Genomic DNA, 21,672 nt, shown 5'->3' with positions numbered 1-21,672 from the left:
GTTTTCCAAAGAGTTCAGCTCCAACTTTAAGCACCTAACTAAGTGGCCAGATTTTCAGAAAAGCTCGGTGTGTTGGCTGCTGAGCTCTTTGAAAAATCTGGACATGTGTCATATTGGGAACTGTTGGGTGCTCTTTTGAGAACCTGCCCCCAACTGTGGGGCCTGAGTACTTAAAAATCTGGCCCTAGGCTCTTTTGAAAACTCAGGCCATGGGGTAGGAGTTCCCCATCCCAACACTTCCAGGGAGACTTGCCTGTGAAAGACCCCTCCTGGAGGTAGGAAGCTGGGAGCAGGTACTAGTGTCTATTGATGCTCTGGCCTAGTGGCATTATCAGAGCTCATCTGCAAGGAGATGATACTTGTTGGGATGATGGGTGAGAAGGGAAAGTCACCGCCTCTTCTCTCTATGTGTGGGTTGGGGGTATCAGTTGCTTTAGAGAAACATATTAAATATAGAACTATATTAAAGATAGAACTATAGACTATTTAGCATAAATAATTGTCCAGTACATCAGCCTTTCATCTATGGAGACATGAGTTCAACTCCTGACTGTTAGGCAACAAGGAAAACCGAATCCAATGGTTTGTGCCATAGCGACGTAGCAAAGTTCTGTGGCTTCCCTGTCCCTTTGTTGTAGGGCATCACTTATTGCATGGCATGTCCAATGCTGTGATCCTCATACAGATGAAAATCACATGGACTCCTGCCAGAAGTTTGGCTTCTATAGCATCTACATGATCAGGCTCTCAAAAGGGGGATCAATGTGGAGTTTCTGTCTCCAAATCCTGCATGCAATAAATGGGGCAAAGTGTCACTGAGGAGAAATTATGGTACATCATTGTGATAGCTGTCAACAAAATGCTTTTACCCCCAATCTATGTGCCTGTACCTCATATAACCACAACATAATATGGCCCAGTACAGTGTAACTGACAGCTTCTGCTCAGCATAGGCTATGGGAAAAGAATTGTAATTCTAAGAATAAGGCTGATATTTTAAAAGCTGTCTGAGGGGATTTGATCATCCATTCCCATTAATTTTAATGGGAACTGGGCATCCAAATTCCTTTAGACAGTTTTGAAAATCTCATCCCAAATATTTAAGATTAATTACTAAAGAAATATGGAGTAAAGAGACAAAAACTATATTTTAATTTAAAAGGTACAGACATTTACTAAATGTTATTGATTAATAACAATATGGAGACATGTTATTAGAACACTATAATCTTAAAACTGTTTGATTTTTACCGGATAAAAATCTACCCTGGGTCTAGCTGGGCCATGCAAAGTTTATGGAAGATCAGTTTCTCTTGTGGGATTTGGGCGCGGGCGTGTGTGTGTGTGTGTGTGTGTGTGTGTGTGTGTGTGTGTGTGTGTGTGTGTGAGAGAGAGAGAAAATTGGCTTAGAATGTGGAGTTAGCTTCAACCTTAACTATGAAGCAACTACCACTGTGTAAATTGCCAACAGTATTAAGCCTATCACTCTGAACTGGTGAATCGTTTAGGAAAGTTCTAGGTTTTTTGTTTGTTTGTTTTTTGAAGGTTCTTATATATATTTAACTATACTGCCCTATGCCTTAGTTTCAAATGCTCTTTCTACACGTATTACTTTAAGATGTGTGTGTATATACATTTTGTTCTTCAGTCTTATTACCAAATGAATTGATAGAAAAGAGAGCCCTAGACCAAGTTTCATGCCTCGTATAAGCTGTTTCCCCATAATCAGCAGCAAGCTATGCAGATGTATGGGTGGACATTGTCAGGCGTCCCTCGGGGCAACCAACTTCCCCGTTGCTAGCAAAAGAAAAAGAAAAAAAAAAGAAAAGAAAACAAGAAAAAAGGGTTTGACGGACTCGTTTGAAACTGGAAACTCCGCAGCACTGCTCTCTGAGCCCAGCGTAGCCAGCAGTGCTAGGATGGATTCTCGCAACCATCTGTTGCAGACAGAAATGTATTAGCACATTATCAGCGTGCTCTGCTTAAATATCATTCTGTATGGAGTGAATGCAGCAGAGTTAACAAAAAGGAAAGGGATGGGTTTTGCATAAAGCCACTGTTTCGACAGTCCCCAAAATTAGAATCTTCCCATAACCTGCACATACCCCCGATTAACGCACTCTTACTGTATTCATAGCACCGGTCACAGCTTAATAGGAAAGGGCTGTTTTATGCTGGTGAAGAAATCTTAGATTCTTCAGGGGAGCACATCCGATGGATTGCTTATCACGTTCTATTCTAGCTATTTTCTCTTGCTCTTGTTTGGCAAAATGGATTAAAAAGGGAGTATCCAACGTTAATTCCCTTTAATCTTCAAGTGACTGCTACGGCTTGAGGTCTTGATACTTCTTTGCGCCCCCCCCCCCCCCGAGTGCACTAAGACTTAAGGAGACCTGTATTGACCTCGGCGAGGGGGGTGTTACTTTTTAAGCCTTATAAAATGCGCAATGCTATCTGATTCGCGATTTCACTCTCCCAACTGTGCCAAACGCATGCACGTTGTGATCAGCCTGTTTTGGGGAGAGGGGGAGAAGTATATTGCTTAGAGGGGTTCTGCTGCTGTACTGATGAAAGATCCAGACGGAGAGATTCTGGGGGAAGCTGCTGATTGTTTGACAAATGCTCACCCCGCTCTATTCAAAGAAGAGAGGTCGATAGGGTCTTTAAACTGAGCTACAACTCTATCACCAGTCGGAACGCCTTGGAGTGCAGCTAGATCGGCTCAAAAAAATGGGGAAACCGTGTCACTCCAAATTCAAATGATTAAATCGGTTTTCATTCCCCAGAATTTGAAATGGATCTGTGTTCTGTTTCCAGGGCTTTCCGATGCGTTTTTACCTCAATTGGTTTTTGGGGGGGAAATAGTTTTTAGTGAGAAAATGTGAGTTTTTTTGTTTGTTTTTTTAAGTAAACAATTTAAATGATTTTGGTAAACATACGAATACAAATTCCTGTAAAAACATTGCAGGAACTATCACAAAACTCGGATTTTTTTTAAATGTCAGCAATTTGTATGAAAAGTTTCATTTTTGTAAAAGGGACATTTTCTCAGGGGGGAACAACCCCCAGCATTTGTGAGACGTTTTGACCAGCTCTAATTGTTCTAGCTCGGGTAGAGGCTGCAGGAGCAGGTTTCACTCAGTGCAATACAGCGTTTATCCTGCATTGCAGTACAGCCACCTCTGGGGTAAAACACAGCAGCTGTAACGTGTAATAGGCCAGGAAGTCTCCCTGTCCCCACTGAAACTGCGGGCGGTGAGGGGTCAGCTTCCTAATTCTGCCAAACTGTTTGAGAGATGGAATGGAATTTGTCTCGTGTTAACATTCCGCCTCCCTCCCCCAAACAAATACACTTCTGCAAAACCATACACCCTTTAGCGATCACCAATGGTGGAGACCTTTGCGTTTACAATTTAGGCAGAATGCAGAAGAAATCTGATTTTAGTTGAGACTGATGATACTTTCCCGTTGGCATGATTTTCTTACATTATTCCCTGTATAGGTGAGAGCTTTATGCAATAAGACTTTTTAAGACAAGATTTTCCGAAGTCCGATGATTATGGGAAAGGAAAATAAAAAGTGCATTTTAAAAGTCCTGCATAGTTATCGTTGTAAAACCCTGATTTTCGCTAAAATCCCCTTGCTGTATATAAAATGAGCAGTTCTTACTGCTGATATAGACATCCAGTGCATCTGTGAACATTGATTTTTATATAAATATATATAAATTTATATATATATATATATATATATATATATATATATATATATATATATATATATATATATATATATATATATATATGGCATGCCGAAAGAAAGGTACTGCAATGTTTGTATTGTAAGGTAAATATCTGGACTATGAGTTTACTGAGAGGAAGTCGGCAATTTCAGGTGCATTTAACAAAATTCTGTCTTTGTATACGCCTGGGAGGGGAGAGGTCTTGTATGGACTTCTTTTATTCCAGGACTCAAAACAATGTCTGACTTTGAATATGGTCGTATCAGACTAATCAGAAATGCCAGGATTCTGATTAACATCCTCTAACTACGTTCGACTCGGTGATAGGGGCTGGGAACAAGCTGAGGTAGAATGTCATCGTGTTCTTCTAAATATTTGTATTTGCATTGCAGCTTCTGAGAAAGAGCGAGCCAGCGTCGAGCAGCAAAAGTAATAACCCCAAAAGGCTGGTTGGTATTAATATCCTGTGCTCTCTGCGTCCCCGCCACTGCTGGTTTGCTCACATGATGGCAACCAGAGCAAAAGCGATGATGCTCCTAATTGGAGAGAGGCTGCTTGCAGCCTTGCTACCTTTCCGAGCTGCAGGTTGAAGAGCTTATTTACATCTCTCTCTGGAGAGCAGGCATTCTGCTGTCCCTGCCTTCATGCAGCAAGCTTTAATTCTAAATCACTTCCTTCCTGTCCCTACTAAATAGATCAACCCTCCATCTTCATTAGGTTCCTTCTTTTATTATACCCTCCGGGGCAATTTTGGAATCCCAACGCACCTTCGGCCACCTTTTTCCCAGATCAGTGCCTCCGAACCTTCACTGGACTGTATTGGATACACTTACCCAATCAGAGCACACGGTCAGCTCCATTTAAGCACAAGACTCACTTTTTGCCCAGAACCAATATTGACCAAACCATATTTCCATTAAAAGGAAGGAGTTTAGATCCATTCGAAGTTTCTCTTACATATAACAACCCTTTTAGTCGGATGTTTAAATGTGTGCTTTGGTTATTATACGGTACACATTTTATTAATTCCCCTAAATATGTCTCTTTTGGGAGGCTCTGGCTCCACTAATAATTAGGATTATTAGAGATCATAAGTAGAGTCTTTGCGCTCCCTTCACAACGCACAATTAGGAAACGTCGGGAATTTATTACGATATGATATCCCACCTATGACAAGAGTAAACACGGGCCGCCGCTTCGTGTCATCAGTTTGGCAGTAGGGGTCCACCGAGAATCCTGCTTTTAATACTGGTTCTGTTATGTCACTCCTGCATTCTGTCCTGATTGAATTTTGGTGTCATTCCCTGAGAAGCTGTTAGGAAGTTGGAAAGCGAGTTAGAGCTTCCAAAATGTGTGTGGGGAACTGATCCTGTGTGTGACCTTTAGGTTGTTTTAACGAGCTCACATAAAGTACGAAAAAAATTGATCATTTCCCTAGCTCATTTGATAGAAGGGGAGATGTGTTAATCGTGCGTTAAGAAAGTATTATGCGGCTCTTTCCAGTAAAAGAAAATGGTGTTTGTTCCGGTATTGAAACGGATCATCATTTCCATCAATAAAACACGGCTTAGATCGGATCCGTTTTCTTAGAAGAGATTCTACTCCCAGTGGCTTCACTGAATATTCCTCAAGAATCTGATAATTTCCTCTTCCCCACAAGGTCTAATTGTACAAAGGCGAGAGCTCAGCCCCAAACAGAAGCAATGCTAGCTCCTCTTTCGAAGATCTCAGTATAAACGGGTGCTGGGCATCATAGGAGAGGACAGTTACTTGAAAAACCAGTAGGGCGGTACAAAATTCCTTTAAGAAATCTAAAATGTTGAGAAACAAAATACATCTAAGGGCAGATTTACTGCATCTCTTTTCAGGGTATGTTACTCTGGAACCTGTAATCTTCTATTGCTCTCCAGCAAATTTTAAATGACTACCCCGCAGGTGCCTGGCTTCAATGATTAGATTTCGCCCGATATTGATCAGAAACATACAGCGCAACCAATCCAATTGGCTGCAAAACTATCAAAGGAAACCGATGCCCATGCACCTTTTCTGGGAAGTACAACTAAAACTTTTAGATTTCCGGCCTGCACCTCATCTATGCCCTTTGAACCCATCCTGATAGGGAGGGATAACTCGGATATACTAGCGGTGAAAACTAGGCACAGACGATTGTTCTCAACTCCATCGGATTTAGTGTCGTGCTTGATTCTGCTTGAGATTTCTCCCTGCAGTTCACCTCCCCCGCCCCAACACATATGAACGTGTAAATTGGTCCAGCTAATCTGGCCATTCTTCAATAAACCTCACTCTTTGTCAGCCAAGGCAGAAGAGAAATATGATCCTTCTTAACAAGGAGAAAGCAATTTGCTGGTTATCTAATGGAGGCTGTTTTGTGTGATCTTAAAACAGCAATTCACAGTTTGCAGGGGGTTAGTGTGGGGGCTTCCACCATTTCATTTAAATTAAAGGTTTATGCATTACCGGTTTTAACTTGGTCAACAAAACCCCTATACGTAGGTTTTCCTTTCGTAGCAGATTTTAGAACTCTGTAGCTTGCCTGACTCTCATCTGATACTGGGGTTGTTTTGAACAGAATTCAAAACCAAACTCAAGCTTGTCACGTTTCCTTTTCATGTAACACTTCAGGGGCTGTAGTGGCAGATGAAAGGCTCAGGCTAGCTAAATAAATGTTATAATCGCACTCACCACCGAAGTAACTAGATGGAACAGCTAACTGCATCCTTCCTCCACTACAAGCAAAGCTGTAATTTTTGTATCAAACACAAGCCTGGAAGAAGTCACTGTCATTGTCCCTTTCCCGGGAGATGATGGAATATTCTGCCAGGGCTGCTGTACATTTAGTAGTTTCAATGGACTGAAGTGCTCAGCCCCTTCCTCTTAACGACTTATCCAAAGCCCGTTGAAGTCCCCGTGGGTGTCTTTGGACTACTTCAGTGGGCTTCGGATCAGGTTCATACCGGGGGCTGCAGCGTGACTATTACCAGGCTAGATCAGAAATCACAAGTGAATTGAATGGCAAATGCACTGTTCGTCACATCCCTGGGTCCCACCATGTCAGGGAGATGGGGCTGCAGCTGGGAGCCGAGGGCTCATATGCTCCGCTAACGGAGAATGATCCCAGTGGAGCTACTTTGATTTATACTAGCTGAGGCTCTGGCCCTCTTATTTTTAAGGCGCATCCCCAACAGGATCAGGGGACACACACGCTGTAGGAGCTGGCAAAGGTGTCGCTTTCCCTCAGGCCCCAATGAGCAGATTTTGTGCTTTGGGCCGATCCTGCAGCTTTTTTCTCACTTGAATCTAATGGGAATTTACCTGGGGAAAGACTGAGGAACTGGGCCATTTGTGAGGCTTCTGGAATCTTTAAAAAGTTAGGACCAGATTTTGCTCCTGTGAGTTGTCCAATTAACTTTCACTGCTCCCATGAGTAAAGGACTCGGGGCTTGGCCCTTTTCTGTCTTCGTCCTTAAAACGGACAGTCAGTGAAAGTGAGGCCTGCAGAATTGATGACAACTCATAAATGAGAAAATTCTGAGCCCTGGAAACGAAGCACACACGGATCATTTCTGAAACAATATAACTCGATTTTTAACAGCTTTCGTGGTGAATGGAAAGAAATGGGGAAAGGAAAGCAGATGGTTGTGCGGTGGTGAATGCCACATTACTGCTAGAAGAACTAAAAGCTGAGAACTGCATATTGTACTTTCAATTAAATTAATTAAATACACTAGACTACATAGTGGGATCCCCCATAGATTTAGCTATTAAAATGCGAACCAACTCCTGGGTTCTGCAAAAGTTTACTCAGTGCATATCTGCGGAAGTCAAGGGGTGACATCCTGCCTCTATTAAAGCCAGTGCGACTTTCGCCGTTGACTTTTAAACAGGGCCAAGATTTCACCCAAGACGTCTACTCATCCGTACAAAGCACGTGGCAGGATGGGGACATAAGGCCCACCCTGGCGATCCCTACCTACGGGTCCATGTTCTTCTCTGCCCTGTTGTATCGTGGGCCTTTCAGCAAAATACTCCCACTTTGGTACCAAGGAACGGATTGTTGTGGGGAGGAGGGGAACGGTCAGGGGCTTTTCAAAGTCTTTACAGCTACAATTTCCAGAAAACTGTGGGTCGCATCTTGGAACCTAAATAGAGACTGTACGATCTAACCACAGGCTTTAGCCTTCTGGATAAATGATATAGGCGAGCTAATCATATAATGCTCTGGAGCCCAGGGCAATGGTATGAAAAGGGAAAAGGAAACGTTATTTAAAGTGTGTTTGTATACAGCTTCCCTGGACTGACATTCTCTTTCCCTGCAATGAGTATGACCCGTTAGTAGTTTAGGTTAATATTAGCAGGTCTGAGAAAAGGGAGACGATTTGATCTTATTTGCTGGGAACCATCTCCAGGCCTGATCGAAAACCCACTGAAGTCAATGGAAAGGGGTTCTTTTCATTGGCTTCAAGGAGCTCTGGCTTTAGAACAGGGGTTCTCAAACTGGGGGTCAGGACCCCTCAGGGGGTCGAGGTTATTACCTGGGGAGTCAGGAGCTGTCAGCCTCCACCTCAAACCCCGATTTGCCTCCAGCATTTATAATGGTGTTAAATATATTAAAAAGTGTTTTTAATTTATAAGGGGAGGTCGCACTCAGAGGCTTGGGATGTGAAAGGGGTCACCAGTACAAAAGTTTGAGAACCACTGAATGTCCCTGAAATCCCAGGGCCCAATTCTGCACCGCTTGCAGTCCCATTTAACCAGCGGCGTTTGGGGTGAGCTGGAAATGCAGGAAGGGGCCCAGTATGGTATTGGTGACTTCTCCCAGCCTGTGGTTACCGATTTTATACATCTCTAACTTCTGTCACTTGAGTCTTCTCTTCTTTCCTCACCTTTCTAGAGCAGTGGCTCTCAAACGTTCCAGTCTACAGTACCCCTTTCCGGAGTCTTTGTACCCCCAAGTTACACCTCACTTAGACTATTTCCTTACAAAATCAGGCATAAAAATACAAAAGTGGCACAGCTCATTATTACTGAAAAGTTGCTTACTTTCTCATTTTTACCATCTACTTACAATATACATCAATTGGAATATAAATATTGTACTTATATTTCAGTGCGTAGTATATAGAGCGTTGTCTGTATGAAATGTTAGTTGTACTGACTTCCCTAGTGCTTTTTATGTAACCTGTTGTAAAACTAGGCAAATATCTAGATGAGTTGAGGTACCCCCTGGAAGACCTCTGCCTATCCCTAGTTTAAGAACCACTGTTCTAGGGGGTTAAATGTTGCAGTACACGTGGGAGGTGATGTAAAGTAAATCTAACCTGGTGTATGTAGAAGCATATGGACAATCCCACCACTACCGCCAACTCTGTAACTCTATATGAACCAAGCATTGGCTTAATCTACAGTAAATGTAATAAATGGAGTCCTGTGGGGCATTTGCCCGTACAGAGCCAGCAGGGGAACATATGGGCATAGCATAGGGTTGATGGGATTGGGGATAAAAAAAAATCAGCTAATTTCATTGGCAGGTAAAGTGAAAGGCAATGCAGCAACACCGCGTTGGGAAGAAAGTCACAGAACAGCTGGCAACTGGATCTGTGGGCTAGTCTTGTGGGAGTGCGGTGAAGGGGGAAAGAACAGGAATATCCCGCCGGTTTCTCTGCTCCAGACGTTACTGCTGATGTTCGGAAAGAAAGCGGGGTTTTGTCTCTCTTTCTGATTGGCTACACTCTTCCCCGTTGCCATATTCTAATACTTTGCACCTGGCGCCATGCAGTCTCGAATCTGATAGTCCTACAGACGTTGTCAGCCTCATAACAGCCCTAGACTAGAGAAGTATTATCCTATATTACAGACGGAGGAAACGGGCTGGAGAGGATAAATATCACATAAGGAATCAGTGACAACAGGCTTTCTAACTCACTTCCCAGCCTGTAAATTAAACCAGGGCTTCCTTCCTCCTGGACATCGTTCCCAGGGGTGCCCATTTATTGCAGTATGGAGCCCGATCCTGCAGCCCTTCAATGAAATAACTAGGATTGTTCAGCGGGATAAAGATGGCAGGATCAGATCCGGGGAAGATGCCTTCACTTCCTGAATTCCGGGCCCTTCTAGAAGAGTGTGAGGTGGAGGAGTTCCCTAGCGGAAGCAGAAGGGTGTGAGCCTTTCAAATCAGCGTCTCCTCCCGCTGCATGGGATCCTGCCTCGAATGTTTTCTCCAGTTTGTAGGTTCAGTTCGGTGCATACAGGTTGGCGCAAAGAGGGTTCAATTCTAGATATCTTTCTGGTCATGTAGCTGCACAATACTTTGGTTTAGTTCCGTCCTCCCCACCCCACCATCCAATCTGTTTAAAGTGAAGTCACCACGTCAAGGAGCAAACGAACCATCTCAATGGTCATGGTCGGGATCCAAAAAACCTGTCACTATCCCATCAGGGATGGGCTCAGGACTAGTGCTCTTTATAAGTGCTGCGTTTGATTAAAAGCTTTCCCCTTCAGTTTGATCTAGTGTACAGCCCCTCGCTTAAAAACTCCTAGTTGACCTCCTCAACAAGATCAAGAGAACTCACACCCTAAAACTGTATTTTTCCCTTCTGTGGATTGTGTGTGTGTGTTTTAGACCGACCTGCTTCTTAAGCGTGACACTGGCACTGCTCCTATATATGTTTCTTCAAAGATGCCGCTGATCTTGTAAATCTAGGTTTCACAGCTCTGGTTCCGTTTTTAACAACTAAATCTCATGGAAGAAACAGAGTGTGCGCCTTCTAAACGTCTTGCATGCCAGTAAGTATTTTTCAAAACAGAGTTTGCTGAATAGAAGAACATTCTTCCTATGTCGACACTTATTCTTACATAGCCCTTGTCACCCCTACAACTCAAAGGGCTTTACAAAGGAGATATCATTGCTTTAATTTTTACAGAGGGGGAAACTGAGGGACAGAGATGGAATAGAACCCCAAGTCCCACCCCTTATAGCCACACCGCCTCCCACTGTTCCTATTGATTTCCAGGGAAGAGGTACTGGCTTTTACAAGGAGATAAATGTATTTCGCTGTTGATTCAGTTGAGTTACTACTATCTATCTACTACCTATTTACGGGGTGCAACCTGATGAGCTAACTGTAAAGCCTATTCTAAATGACTTGTTCATTGTATTTTTTTATGAAAATATCCTGAGATTTGGATGTACATTGACAAGTATCTCTAATAACATGGGGGATGCTTATTGAGGAAAATATTGTTTCAGGTTGGATGATGGCATTCTGCTTTGGAACATTTTATAGGCCGGGATATATGAAATCATACTACACCTTTGCCTCTATGAGAGGCCGATCCCACTCCGATCCACCTCGGTGAGAGTACCTCGTTGCTTTGGGAGCTACATCCAACCAGTAACTGTGCTGTAGGCCAGTTTTTTCCTTCTGAAGAAAAGTATCAGTGCTATGAACAAATCCCACTGCATGAACACCAAGGAGCGTGACTGGAACCCAGCTCATAAAAAATTAAATTGTTACCACAAGGCAAGCCAATTAAAGCAAGTAGCCTGGTCACTTCCTGATAAGCGTGGCCTACTTCATTGAGAGAGAGACAAGGAAGGGAGCCAGAATGGGAATTCTAAGTTGAGGACCTTTACACTGCATTATTCTACATCATTCTTCCTAGTGTGGTATCGGGACTCCGTCCCCCAAGCAGGAAGGAACACGGTATGCAACATTTCCGTTTGCCCCGCAACTGTCTCCTCCTTTGCTCCACCTGTTAGTCTGATGGAAAGGCCCTCTGGGTAGAAGCGAGAGATCAGCGAGACAGCCGTGTAGATTTAGTAGCTTCTGGTCTCTGCTGAATCTCTGCATCTGTCAGGGTGCTAATTGTTGCCTTTAATAGAGACAAAGAACAGTTCCTAATGGTGCTCCCTCTAATGCTCACCTGCTCCTGCGCTTCCTGCAGCACCACTAGCTCACCAGAGCAGTGCTAATTGGGAAAGCTGCTCTGCTGACCGCGCCTCCCCGCAGATGGAGGGAAAGCAGCTAAGTAGTGTCAACTGAAAACACATCGGGGTTGGGGTAACAGTATAAATGGGGAACACATGGCGGATTAATACTGGAATTAACAAGAGTCTTATCTGGAGGCGTTCCAAAGAGCGCCTTGTACCGGAGTCCAAACAGGTGGTAGGGGGCTGATTTTTTTAAAGAGGTACTGAGCAGCCACAACTCAGACCGGCTTTAAAGGGATCGCTGACATGTCAGGCTCCTACTTTTTGCTTGGAGGTTCTTCCAATATCGTATCTTCTCTTATAACCCGGTACCGAGCTAGACTGCTTTGGACGACCACCTAGGAATACTGTCTACCTCCTTTAAAGTGACGGCTGGGAACTGGCTGTTTGCTGAAATGAAGGCAGCAGCTTGGGGTCCGATCCCTCCCTCCACTGGATGGGAGTGTAGCTTGCAAGATAGCTGCGGGATCAGGCCGTTCCTGAGAGCGGTGCCCCTGGGACAGAAGGGTGATCTGATTCCTTTCCCCAAAGAAAAGAGCCACTGCCAGGAAAGGGAACGAGAAAAAGGGCCTTCCTTGCCAAGGCTTACTTTGAGTGTTTGGCGTTAGCGATACCTTGCTAAACTCGCAGGTCTAAAGCAATGATCAAACGACTCCCCAAACTCTGCGAAGTGTAAACTCAAATATATTGCATGGGCTAATTCTTGAGGGCCAGCATCATCGGTGCAGTTGGCGGCCAAGAGAGCTCAGAAAATAGAAATTCACCAGGCTTCACATCAGCTACCCTCTGATAAATGGGGGAGAGGGAGAGGGGAAATCTTGCCTGGTAAGGGCAGCTAACACCTTGATAACCGCCTAGAAATGCTGTAGTGGGAAAACCCAGGGGCTTATTCTTTCTACTAAAGGACTGAACGATATTTGTTCTAGAAACTAAATCCATATTTTCCATACTGAGTGCCAGCAAATGAATCACTGGGTTAAATCCTGGCCCCACGGAAGTCAGTGGGGCCAGGATTTCACTCATTGGATCCTGTATTCCGTATACAGCAGTCTGCAGCTTCATGGACTATATAAAGTGTGACGAATGGAAGTAGCTTTGGGCTATGTGATTGAGCCCCTAAGCTGGAGACGCACTCACCTGTCTCTGTTCAGGTGTGTTACACCGCGTTGTGCACAGGGCAAAGAGAACCTTTGGTTCTATCATCACTCCACGGTGGAGATGTCACACCAAATGGCTTTATAGCTGATGTTTTCTTCCGAACCCTTTTCTGCTGGCGCGACTAGCCCCTTAAGGATCAGTTCCTTTCTGCTGCTGTTCTGAGAAGTTTCGTGCTTAAATAGCTCGCAGGGTTACTCGTTTTAACTCTGAAGACGGTGATGGGGCGAAAAGTCGAAAAACTAAACTTATTTTTAAAGAAAACAACAACTAGCCTTTGGGTGGGGGGGGATCTGTTCGATTAGATTTCCCCCTTTTCAAACAAAGAAAAAATATACGTGCAGCATTTAAAAATAAATGCCTAAGGGCGTGGGCTATTTAAGGAAAATCCTTCCTAAACCCTGTCCTGAGAAGAGAACAGAGAAAACTCCTTTCTCCGGTACAGTAGTGGGATGGGAGAAGGTGCCCGCATTCTAACCCAGGTGGGTGAGTGAGGCGGGGTACAAGGCGCATGTGTCGCTAACACTCACTATTTATTCTTCCCCGTATCTAATGGGCACCTTTAGTCTTGTACACAGGAAATCCCAACGGATGCGCTTATCACCTTCTTTAAGCAGAGCGCCACATTAACATACGAAAGAGCCTCTGGTTGCACTCGTATAGGAAGCAACCCAATTGTGTGTGTGTGTGTGTGTGTGTGCGCGCTGGGGGGAGGGGTGCATCTCGGGGCATCTTGCGAACTGCTTGCCTCCAGAGACTCTTAGGGGGACTTGGGAAATACTATGTGACGAGAGATTGGCTTCATCGGGCCAGTTTGTGTTTGAGATTGTATCTGCTGTTCCGAGTAATCCTGGTTAGAGTAATAATTAGCTCAGGAAAGAGAGATCGCCAGTAGCAATTGCTAATATTGTCTGTCTGCCTCTCATGTTCCCGGAGCCCCGGTTGGACCTTAATCGTCTTCTTTTGCTATACCAGTTTTTCCACTACCAAATAAAACGCTCTGCCAGCCGCTGGACGCAGTGGGAATTTAGCCATGGTCTCCAATGGGGAGCAGGATCTGGCCCCTCGCTTTATAATTGTAGGGGTAGAAACTAGCTTAACGCAATGGAACCAGTTCCTAGCGTGGGGTTTAAAAGCGATATCTGCGCGCAGGAAACGGCAGCGAGTTGCTCACATTGTCCAGTGAGTGCGATCCTTCACATGGCGTTTGTGTTGCAAGGTTTTCCTTGAAACGGTGATAACATTAATAGAGAAGTTTAAAACTCTCTCTCTTTCTCCGTCTCCAGTAACAGCCATGAAATCTGTAAGGCTGCCTGGACTTATTGGAGTAGGAGAATTTTAGCCCATCAAATGCGTTTACGTCTCTCGTCTCTGCCCCACAGATTTGTTTTTAGTCCCATTCCTCCTTGACTGAGAGAAAGGGGTTTATCTGGAAAAGCAAATTCGGAAAATTCCAGTATTTTTTAGCTATCCTGAGTGAGGGGGTCGAGTTGCGTATCAAAGTAGCCCGAAAAGACCTCCTGGCGAGTAATTCAGTACGTTTCTCGGGCTCTGGACTCTTCCTCAGAGAGACACCCAGCCCCATTTCCCCACACCGAAAGAGTTAATGTGGAGTTCCTCTGCCGACTTCGCAAGGCTGATTCGCTTTCTAGTGTAGCCTATCATTTATCATCTTAAACCCTTGGCTCGTGCTTCAGCTTAATTTAAGCACGTACTTCAATGTTTTTAGGATCCGGGCCTAAGTAAGGATGGCTTAGGCTACTAGGTGCCCAAAATGTTTAACGTGTATTAAAGGGGGGATAATATTAACGGCTGTTACTGATCGGTAGAAGTGCTGCGATCTCCCTATAGGATGTAAGAAAAATTAGCCCTGCCCGTGGGATTTCAAAAAGGGCTGATCTGTAGTGGAACTCAGCCGCAGGGCCCCCAACCGATTGAAATGCCCGGCGTGGAAGGAGCCTTCCCCTGGGTCTAATACCTCGAAAGCTGCAGGATTCTCACGCTGGCTGAAACTGAGATCCCCACGCACACGCCGAAATCTGCTTTGAGTATTGCTTCAAAATAGTCACGTCTTGAATAAAAATGTTCCAAAGAACCGAATTCACTTCCATTCCCTGGCAGGTTTTGTGGGCACAAAAACGCCTGCTGGGATATCTTGGAGTCGACACCAGGAGTTTTTATGTAATTTTTTTAAATGGCTCCGGAAAAGAGACAGGACTTGCCGGCCAGATGCTGTGAACTTTAGAGTTAAAGTCCCTTGAAGTTTTGCCTAAATAAAAAGCTCAGGATCGGGATCCACTGAAGTATTTGCACAAGTCGAAGGAAGAAACTGAGATGGGGCGTGTGCAAAAATACTATTGCTAAAGAATCTCTCTGCACTATTCAATAGAAAAGCGTGTTACTGTGCGGGAAGTGCAGTAATATCTAGAAAGTTAAGCGAAGTACTGTAGTAATAAACACGAAGGAAGAGTTAAAGGGGAAAATGAGGGCCCGATCCCGCTCCTATGGAAGCAGATGGGATTGCTGCCATTTCTTTCAGCGGGAGTAGAATCGAGCCCAGGAGGTGGTGTCAGATGTGACGTGTATTAACAACCAAAGCAAAATTGCTTATTTGAAAAGTGTATTCGCCTCTTTTTTTTTTTTTTTTTTGCTAAGAAGGGGAGTTCATTTTTTTAAAAGTGAAGAAATAAGGCGTCTTTTTCAGTGCAAACCATCTCCACATACCTGCTCTTTAAATCAATTACATAATTTGCTTTTTTAGCAAGTTGAGGTTTAAAGCGCACGAGAACTAAAATTTTGCTCTAATATATTGTTGTGTCTGAATATCTCAGTACAGGATTGTTTAAATAGGCAAATACATAGATACACAATGAAGTAGAAATTATTTCATTTTAATTTTTGTCTAAAGTCTCATATTTTGAACTATTTAAACACGCAACACCAACCTGTGTTTAATATTTCCTTCTCATAAGCAATTCCTTATTTTTGCTGGATGCTGAGTTTTGTTTAAGAAAATCTTAAAAGTTTGGACCTCATAAACTAGGTTAATTGATCATTAATCTTGCCACTTAGAGAACTGATGGGAAAACAGTTTCAATTGCAGCCTTGTAAGACCGTTAGGAAAAAAGGCTGGAAGTATTATCTTTAAAATGTTCTAAATCCTTTTCGATCTGTTTTTGGTCTATTTAACCATGATGCCTTATTAATATTGTTGAAAGTAAATGTGTCTTGTTCTTCTTACTCCGGGCTTCAGCCACTAGACTTCCCAAAATATAAATGGATGGAAAAAACCAATTTACTTAAAATGTTTTTTATTTAAAATCTCAACCATGGATCACTCATTTTGTTTTTGCAACCAAACAAGTAATAAATATTATTTAGCAACTTTTTTTTTTACAAAAATAAACAGATGATAAAATCTCTGCAAGGGGCAGTAATAGGAAAAATTGTTATTTCAGAAACAAGCCCAAGTTCTCAGTATTGCAACACAGGCAGTGTGGAGTTCCTACATAGAAAGCACATTAAAGAGTTTTGTAACTTTTTGTTAATGATGGCAGAAAAGAAAATCGTGTTATACACTAAAACAAAACAAAAAATCCTTTACCATTCATAAGGTTTCCAGTACAAGTGCACAAACAGAAAGCTCAAGCATAACGGACTTACATCATCATTGGACAGTATATTTACAAATCCAAACCCCAGAAAACTTTGCAGGCTACATTTACATCAAAAGCCTTCATTCTTGCAAATTATGTTGGTAGGAAGTGACCAGCCCGGTGCTCAGAATAATCACTTTACATGTCTTATGATATGAACCAGAAAAATGTTGAAAGGGAATATGTAAAAATAATAGAGAAAAACAAACAAAAAACCCTATGCAATTTTGGTTACTTCACTTGAGGAGAAGAGTCTATAGCTATTTTCAACTCCTATCAAAGTTTAAAAAGATGCACATATATTTATTTAAAAAATGCTCTGAGGGTTTACACAATTGCTATTGAGATTGGACAAAACATCAAGTACTGTACGTAACGCTGGCCTCCTTTCTCCTTTCCCTGCTGGAAATGATGGAGGAGAGAGGATCAGTTCTGCGTGGAGTCGTTTGCAGGAAGAGGAATTGGTTTTTGTTCATCTTTCTCACTGATGGGCTTCAGTGATTGAGTGTCCTCAGTCTATCTCAGTATGGAACATGCCTGAAGGTGCCCCGGGTGGCCTTGGGACAAACCTGTAGTGAGGGGTGAGGGTGGGGAGGGTGTGTTTAAAAAACTTGGATGAGACCGGTATGTCCTTGTAAGTCCTTAGATGTGCCTGTGCTTTTGACGGAGGCCCCCACAGAGTCTGTGTCTCAAAAATGTGCCCGCGTTTCCTCGGGGCTAGAAACTGGAGTCTCTCTCCCCACTCCCCACCTTGTTTCGGCAGATTCTGTCCCCCTCCCCGGCCCCCCTGGAGGCGGGTCTCCTGGGGGTTCATTTGGTGTCGGTGGTTAATCTGGGCAGGCTGGCTGTGCTCATGCTGGAGACGTGGTGGTGAGGCGGTGCGGGCACCTGGCACATACTGCACGGGCAGGGCATTCCTCCCCAGTGCTGGAAACTGCTGCCCAGCGGGGCTGAGGCGGCGGCGGCCGAAGGCGACTTGAGGAGCCCATGCGGGGGTCGGATGGAGCTGACTGCGGAAAGGCCGGATCCGGGCAAGGATGCGCTGGAGACGGCAGCGGGGGGCAGGATGGGGTGGTGCACGGGGTGGGAGGCGGGATGCCCGGGATGACCTGGGAGCGGGGCGGAGTGGGCGGCCATGCCCCCCGGGCAGGCGGAGGGGTGGAAGCCGGCGTGATGGCCGCCGTAGATCTCGCTGACCAGGCGCTTCATCTCCTCCAACGAGTTGGTGAGCATGAGGATGTAGTTGCGCGCCAGCAGCAGCGTGGCGATCTTGGAAAGCTTGCGCACCGAGGGCCCGTGCGCGTAGGGCATCACTTCCCGCAGCCCGTCCATGGCGATGTTCAGGTCGTGCATCCGCTTGCGCTCCCGGCTGTTGATCTTCAGCCGCAGCTGCTGCAGCTCGGGCTCCGTCATCTGCTTCTTGTCCTTCTTGGAGGAGGAAGAAGAGGAGGACGACGAGGAGGACGAGGAAGACTTGAAGCCCAGCTTGTCCACCACCACCACCCCGGCCGCGCTCATGGCGCTACGCAGCTCGGCGCTCAGCTCTGGAGGGGAGTCGCTCTGGGTGGAGCTGGACACTGTGCCCCCCGAGAAGCCCCCGCTGCTGCCTTTATTCCTGGCAGAGAGGAAGAGGTCATCGGGCTCCGGAGAGGAAGGTCTGCTGGATACCAGGCTAGCGTCGGAGTCCATGTCCCCGGCGAGGGGAGAGCGCCGCGCACCAGGCTGCCTGCGAGGAGGAGAAACCAGAGAGCGACCCCAAATCAACGGGACAAGAAACTGCGCGGCAGCCTCAACTTCACCTAGCTAATGCTCCAGGCAGCTCCCAGCTCCTAGCCACCCCAGGCCACTGCTCAGCCTCTTCCTCCCAATTCCCGGCAGTGTCTACGAGATCCTTCATGTGCGACCTTCCCAGCAGGATCCGAGACCCTCCATTCCCCTCTCCCTCCCTCCCAAGTTCAGCAGCAACGAACTCCCAAATCCGATATAGTCTCCCGGGCTACTTTCCAACTCCCGCGCCAGAAGCAAACGCGTCGTTACACCCTGTCTCCCAGAATACTTCCCAACCTTGCTTCACCTCCTCCCCTAGCCCCCCTTGCCCCACCTCCCGCGCCAGGATGCTCGCTGGAGAATTGTCACCGGGATACCTTCCAGTTACTCCCCACCATCCGCCAGCAAAACCCTGGATCTCCACCCTGCTCCTCACCCCGCCAAACAGCGAGATCTTTTAATATATGAATCTGGCACGACTGGTTTCCGAAGGGTCACAAATTGCGCCCCAGAACGGGACAAACCGCTACAAAAGGAGGCGGAATCCCGGTTAAGTGACTGGAGTCGTGATGTGGGGAGGGACGGGGAAATTCGGGGACGACTGAGGGAAAATGAAACATTTTCCCGGCGAAACCTTCCTAACCAGATCAATATTTGTTTAGACACTTTACCCCCCCCCCCACCCGCCTTCCCCCGCATCTGTCACCTCGGCGCCCGCGAGGAGCCCAAAGCGGTGAGAATCGGAGACAGAACCGGCAGGGCGCACAGTTCCCTTTGGAGGGGGGGGGGGCTGTCTATCCCCATTTATTTATTTGGGGATAGTGGGTGAGGGCTACTGTGGAGGCTGTCGGACGCCCCCCTTATAAAGTTAGCTACCGCAGCCGCACAGGAGCCAGGGAGTGAATTTGTTTGGGAACTTACTGTTTGCGGAGTGATCCCTTTGGCAGTACGGACCCGCTCCAGCGCCGCTGGTGGTTGTCACAGTTCACAATAATAATAAGCACCTTTTGGCGACTCGATGGTGTTTTTATAGGCACATCGGCAAGCAGCGCCGGGTAAGAACAATGTTATTGTCCTGGAGGGGCCGCTGCACCAATAAGCAAAGTGCTGCCAGGGGGCTGGGAAACTGATGTCATTCCGGCTAATTCCGCTCAATGAAACTGACTAAGACACGCTCCTTTGCAGCGCCAGCCAATGGCGTTTGCTAGGAGGAGAGACCCAGAGAGACAGGAGGGAGAAAGAGAGAGACCTTTGTCAAATCTATAATAAAATGTAACAATGCCAGCGTTAGGAACAGCTGTTGGGGGAAAAAATAGACCAAACAAACCTTAGTCCCAGCATAACAATAACATTTTGAAAGGAATGGCCCTAAACTCCTAAAGCACTCCACCGGGCTCTGCCGCTTGAGAGTTTTAATAGGTTTCACAAACACATCGGTATTTCTCTCCTAGCACCCCCCCCCCCAATGTAAACACTCACCAGGCACAATGCAACCCTTCCCACACTTACTTAACCACTTATCTCTGGTCTGGGCAATCTCCCACTGCACCCCGGACACACATATTTCAGGGCAATGAAAGACATATAGTGCAGGCGGGAATTCATAGAAATCTAAAACCATTCTTAACGACCCCCGCCCTGCACTCCTCGGGGGGATGGCTGACGAAGTAAAGGTGATTTAGTCTTTTCTCCGCTTACTTCAGTAAAGAAAAAGAAAAGTTTTTGTGTCAAAGGGTTTACAAAGGAACAGATGCGATCGGACAGCGAAGTTAGCAGGAGTCACGTCACCACGTCAATAGCTCAACGGAGTCCGATATTTCTGTTTTAAAATATGTCCTTCTTCCAAACCCCGCTCACAAGAGCAACCCTTTGCCACGATAAGGCTTTTGTGTTGCCCTAAAAATGCACCTGTCCTTATTTACAGGGTATTTTTGTTATCTCTCTCTTAAAATAACATGCCCACAATATCGTTTCAAGATAGCGCCTCCTCAAAACCAATCTCTTATTTTAAGTAATGACACAGTTTGGGAAGCGAGGGAGCTCTGCTTCCTAACTAGAAACTTTAATAATTTCTGTGCATCTGCCACAACTTTAGAAAAAAAAATAACCTTTGGAAATAATGCTGGATTTTGCATCCAATGCCTCTCTCAGCGCCTATCAAGTAATGTCTGGTGTTTCTTCACATCTAGAGGCTGGCCCTTCCTTTGCATGAGTTTAATTCCTGGGTTTAGCGTTTCCTCTCGTTTGTATATATCCTTGTCCCCTCTTTCCCCACAGCCTTGCTGCCTTTGTTGTATTATTTTTATACCCGGGTGTTTCCCAGCTGGCTCGGCAAGCCTCAGTCATCCGTTAAATGTGTCTTTAAAACGTTAAGAAGTGAAGCGTGGAAATGTGTTTCTTAACGGTTATGAGGATGATCCATAACAGTTCAATTAGCAAAATCTGTCGCAGGGAGCCCCTGCCTCGCCGCGTGTGTCTGTCCGGCTCGCTGGGTCTGTATCTGCTGCGTGCGTCCCAGGAGCGTGCCCGTGCCCGAGTTTGTAGCAGAGGGAGTGGGCAGGCGTCTGGGAGTTTGCTGCTGGGGGTATGGGTGTGATGGCATTACCTGGCGTGGCAGGCACGAGTGCCGAGCGTCAGGCATGGGTGCGTGTCTGAACTGGCCTGGGCTGTGTGCGTAGGTTTAGGGGCATGATTGTTGGGTGTCGACACCAGCCAGTGCGGCGCGCGAACGTGTCTGTGTGCCCGTGTCTCTGCCAGTGAGGACATGGGGAAGGAGAGGGGGCACACTGGCGGGGCAGGAGGAGAGAGGGGGGATCGCGCTGAGCTCCGCAGGGCAGCCGCGGTAGGGAAGGCTGGACAAATATGCAAACGTTGCATTTCAGGATGAGAAAGTAATTCAATTAATCAGCAACAACAACCCTGCCCTGCCCTTTGACGGACCACTTGATTACGCGTATTGTTAGAGTCCCATCAAACAGGGCAACATCTAGTCAAATCAATTCAGCCAAGTAGCATTTCACCGTCGGGCAGATCCTGGCAAGCGGGTAGCCAGAGACAGAATGAGCGACACTGGGGACGGGCACTGCAGACCAGAGGTTTTCGAAGTATTTCTCAGTCTAGAGTCACATAACGGCTGGATCCGATCCCCAGTGACACAGAAGGAGATGCAGCCAATTTGAAGTCTGTGTCTTCCAGGGAAGAAATGAAAGAATCATTCTTTTCCGTGTCCCTTTCAGTCTCTGAAAGCTGCTTGAATACTGAATATATTCATTAATGAATTTGTCGATATAACGGGACACGTCCTAGGCGGATTTTAGGCTGCCGGCTCTAGTAGATAAGCC

At 45.7% G+C, this 21,672-nt stretch overlaps 1 protein-coding gene across 1 annotated transcript; it reads right to left on the bottom strand.

The window, feature by feature from the left end:
• Positions 1–16,202: 16,202 nt before the first annotated feature.
• On the bottom strand, positions 16,203–19,470 carry OLIG2 (oligodendrocyte transcription factor 2). Its single transcript, XM_005283922.4, has 2 exons — positions 19,253–19,470; positions 16,203–18,290 (listed from the first exon to the last, which is right to left on the bottom strand). Exon 2 carries the CDS (start codon positions 18,251–18,253, stop codon positions 17,375–17,377), a length of 879 nt encoding a protein of 292 aa, XP_005283979.1. The 5' UTR covers positions 18,254–18,290; positions 19,253–19,470; the 3' UTR covers positions 16,203–17,374.
• Positions 19,471–21,672: the final 2,202 nt, after the last annotated feature.

Source organism: Chrysemys picta, chromosome 1, assembly GCF_011386835.1.
Source record: "Chrysemys picta bellii isolate R12L10 chromosome 1, ASM1138683v2, whole genome shotgun sequence".
In the NCBI taxonomy this organism is placed as follows: domain Eukaryota; kingdom Metazoa; phylum Chordata; order Testudines; family Emydidae; genus Chrysemys; species Chrysemys picta.
Note: the sequence above shows the minus strand (reverse complement) of the source record. Positions and strands in the feature narration are given on the sequence as shown.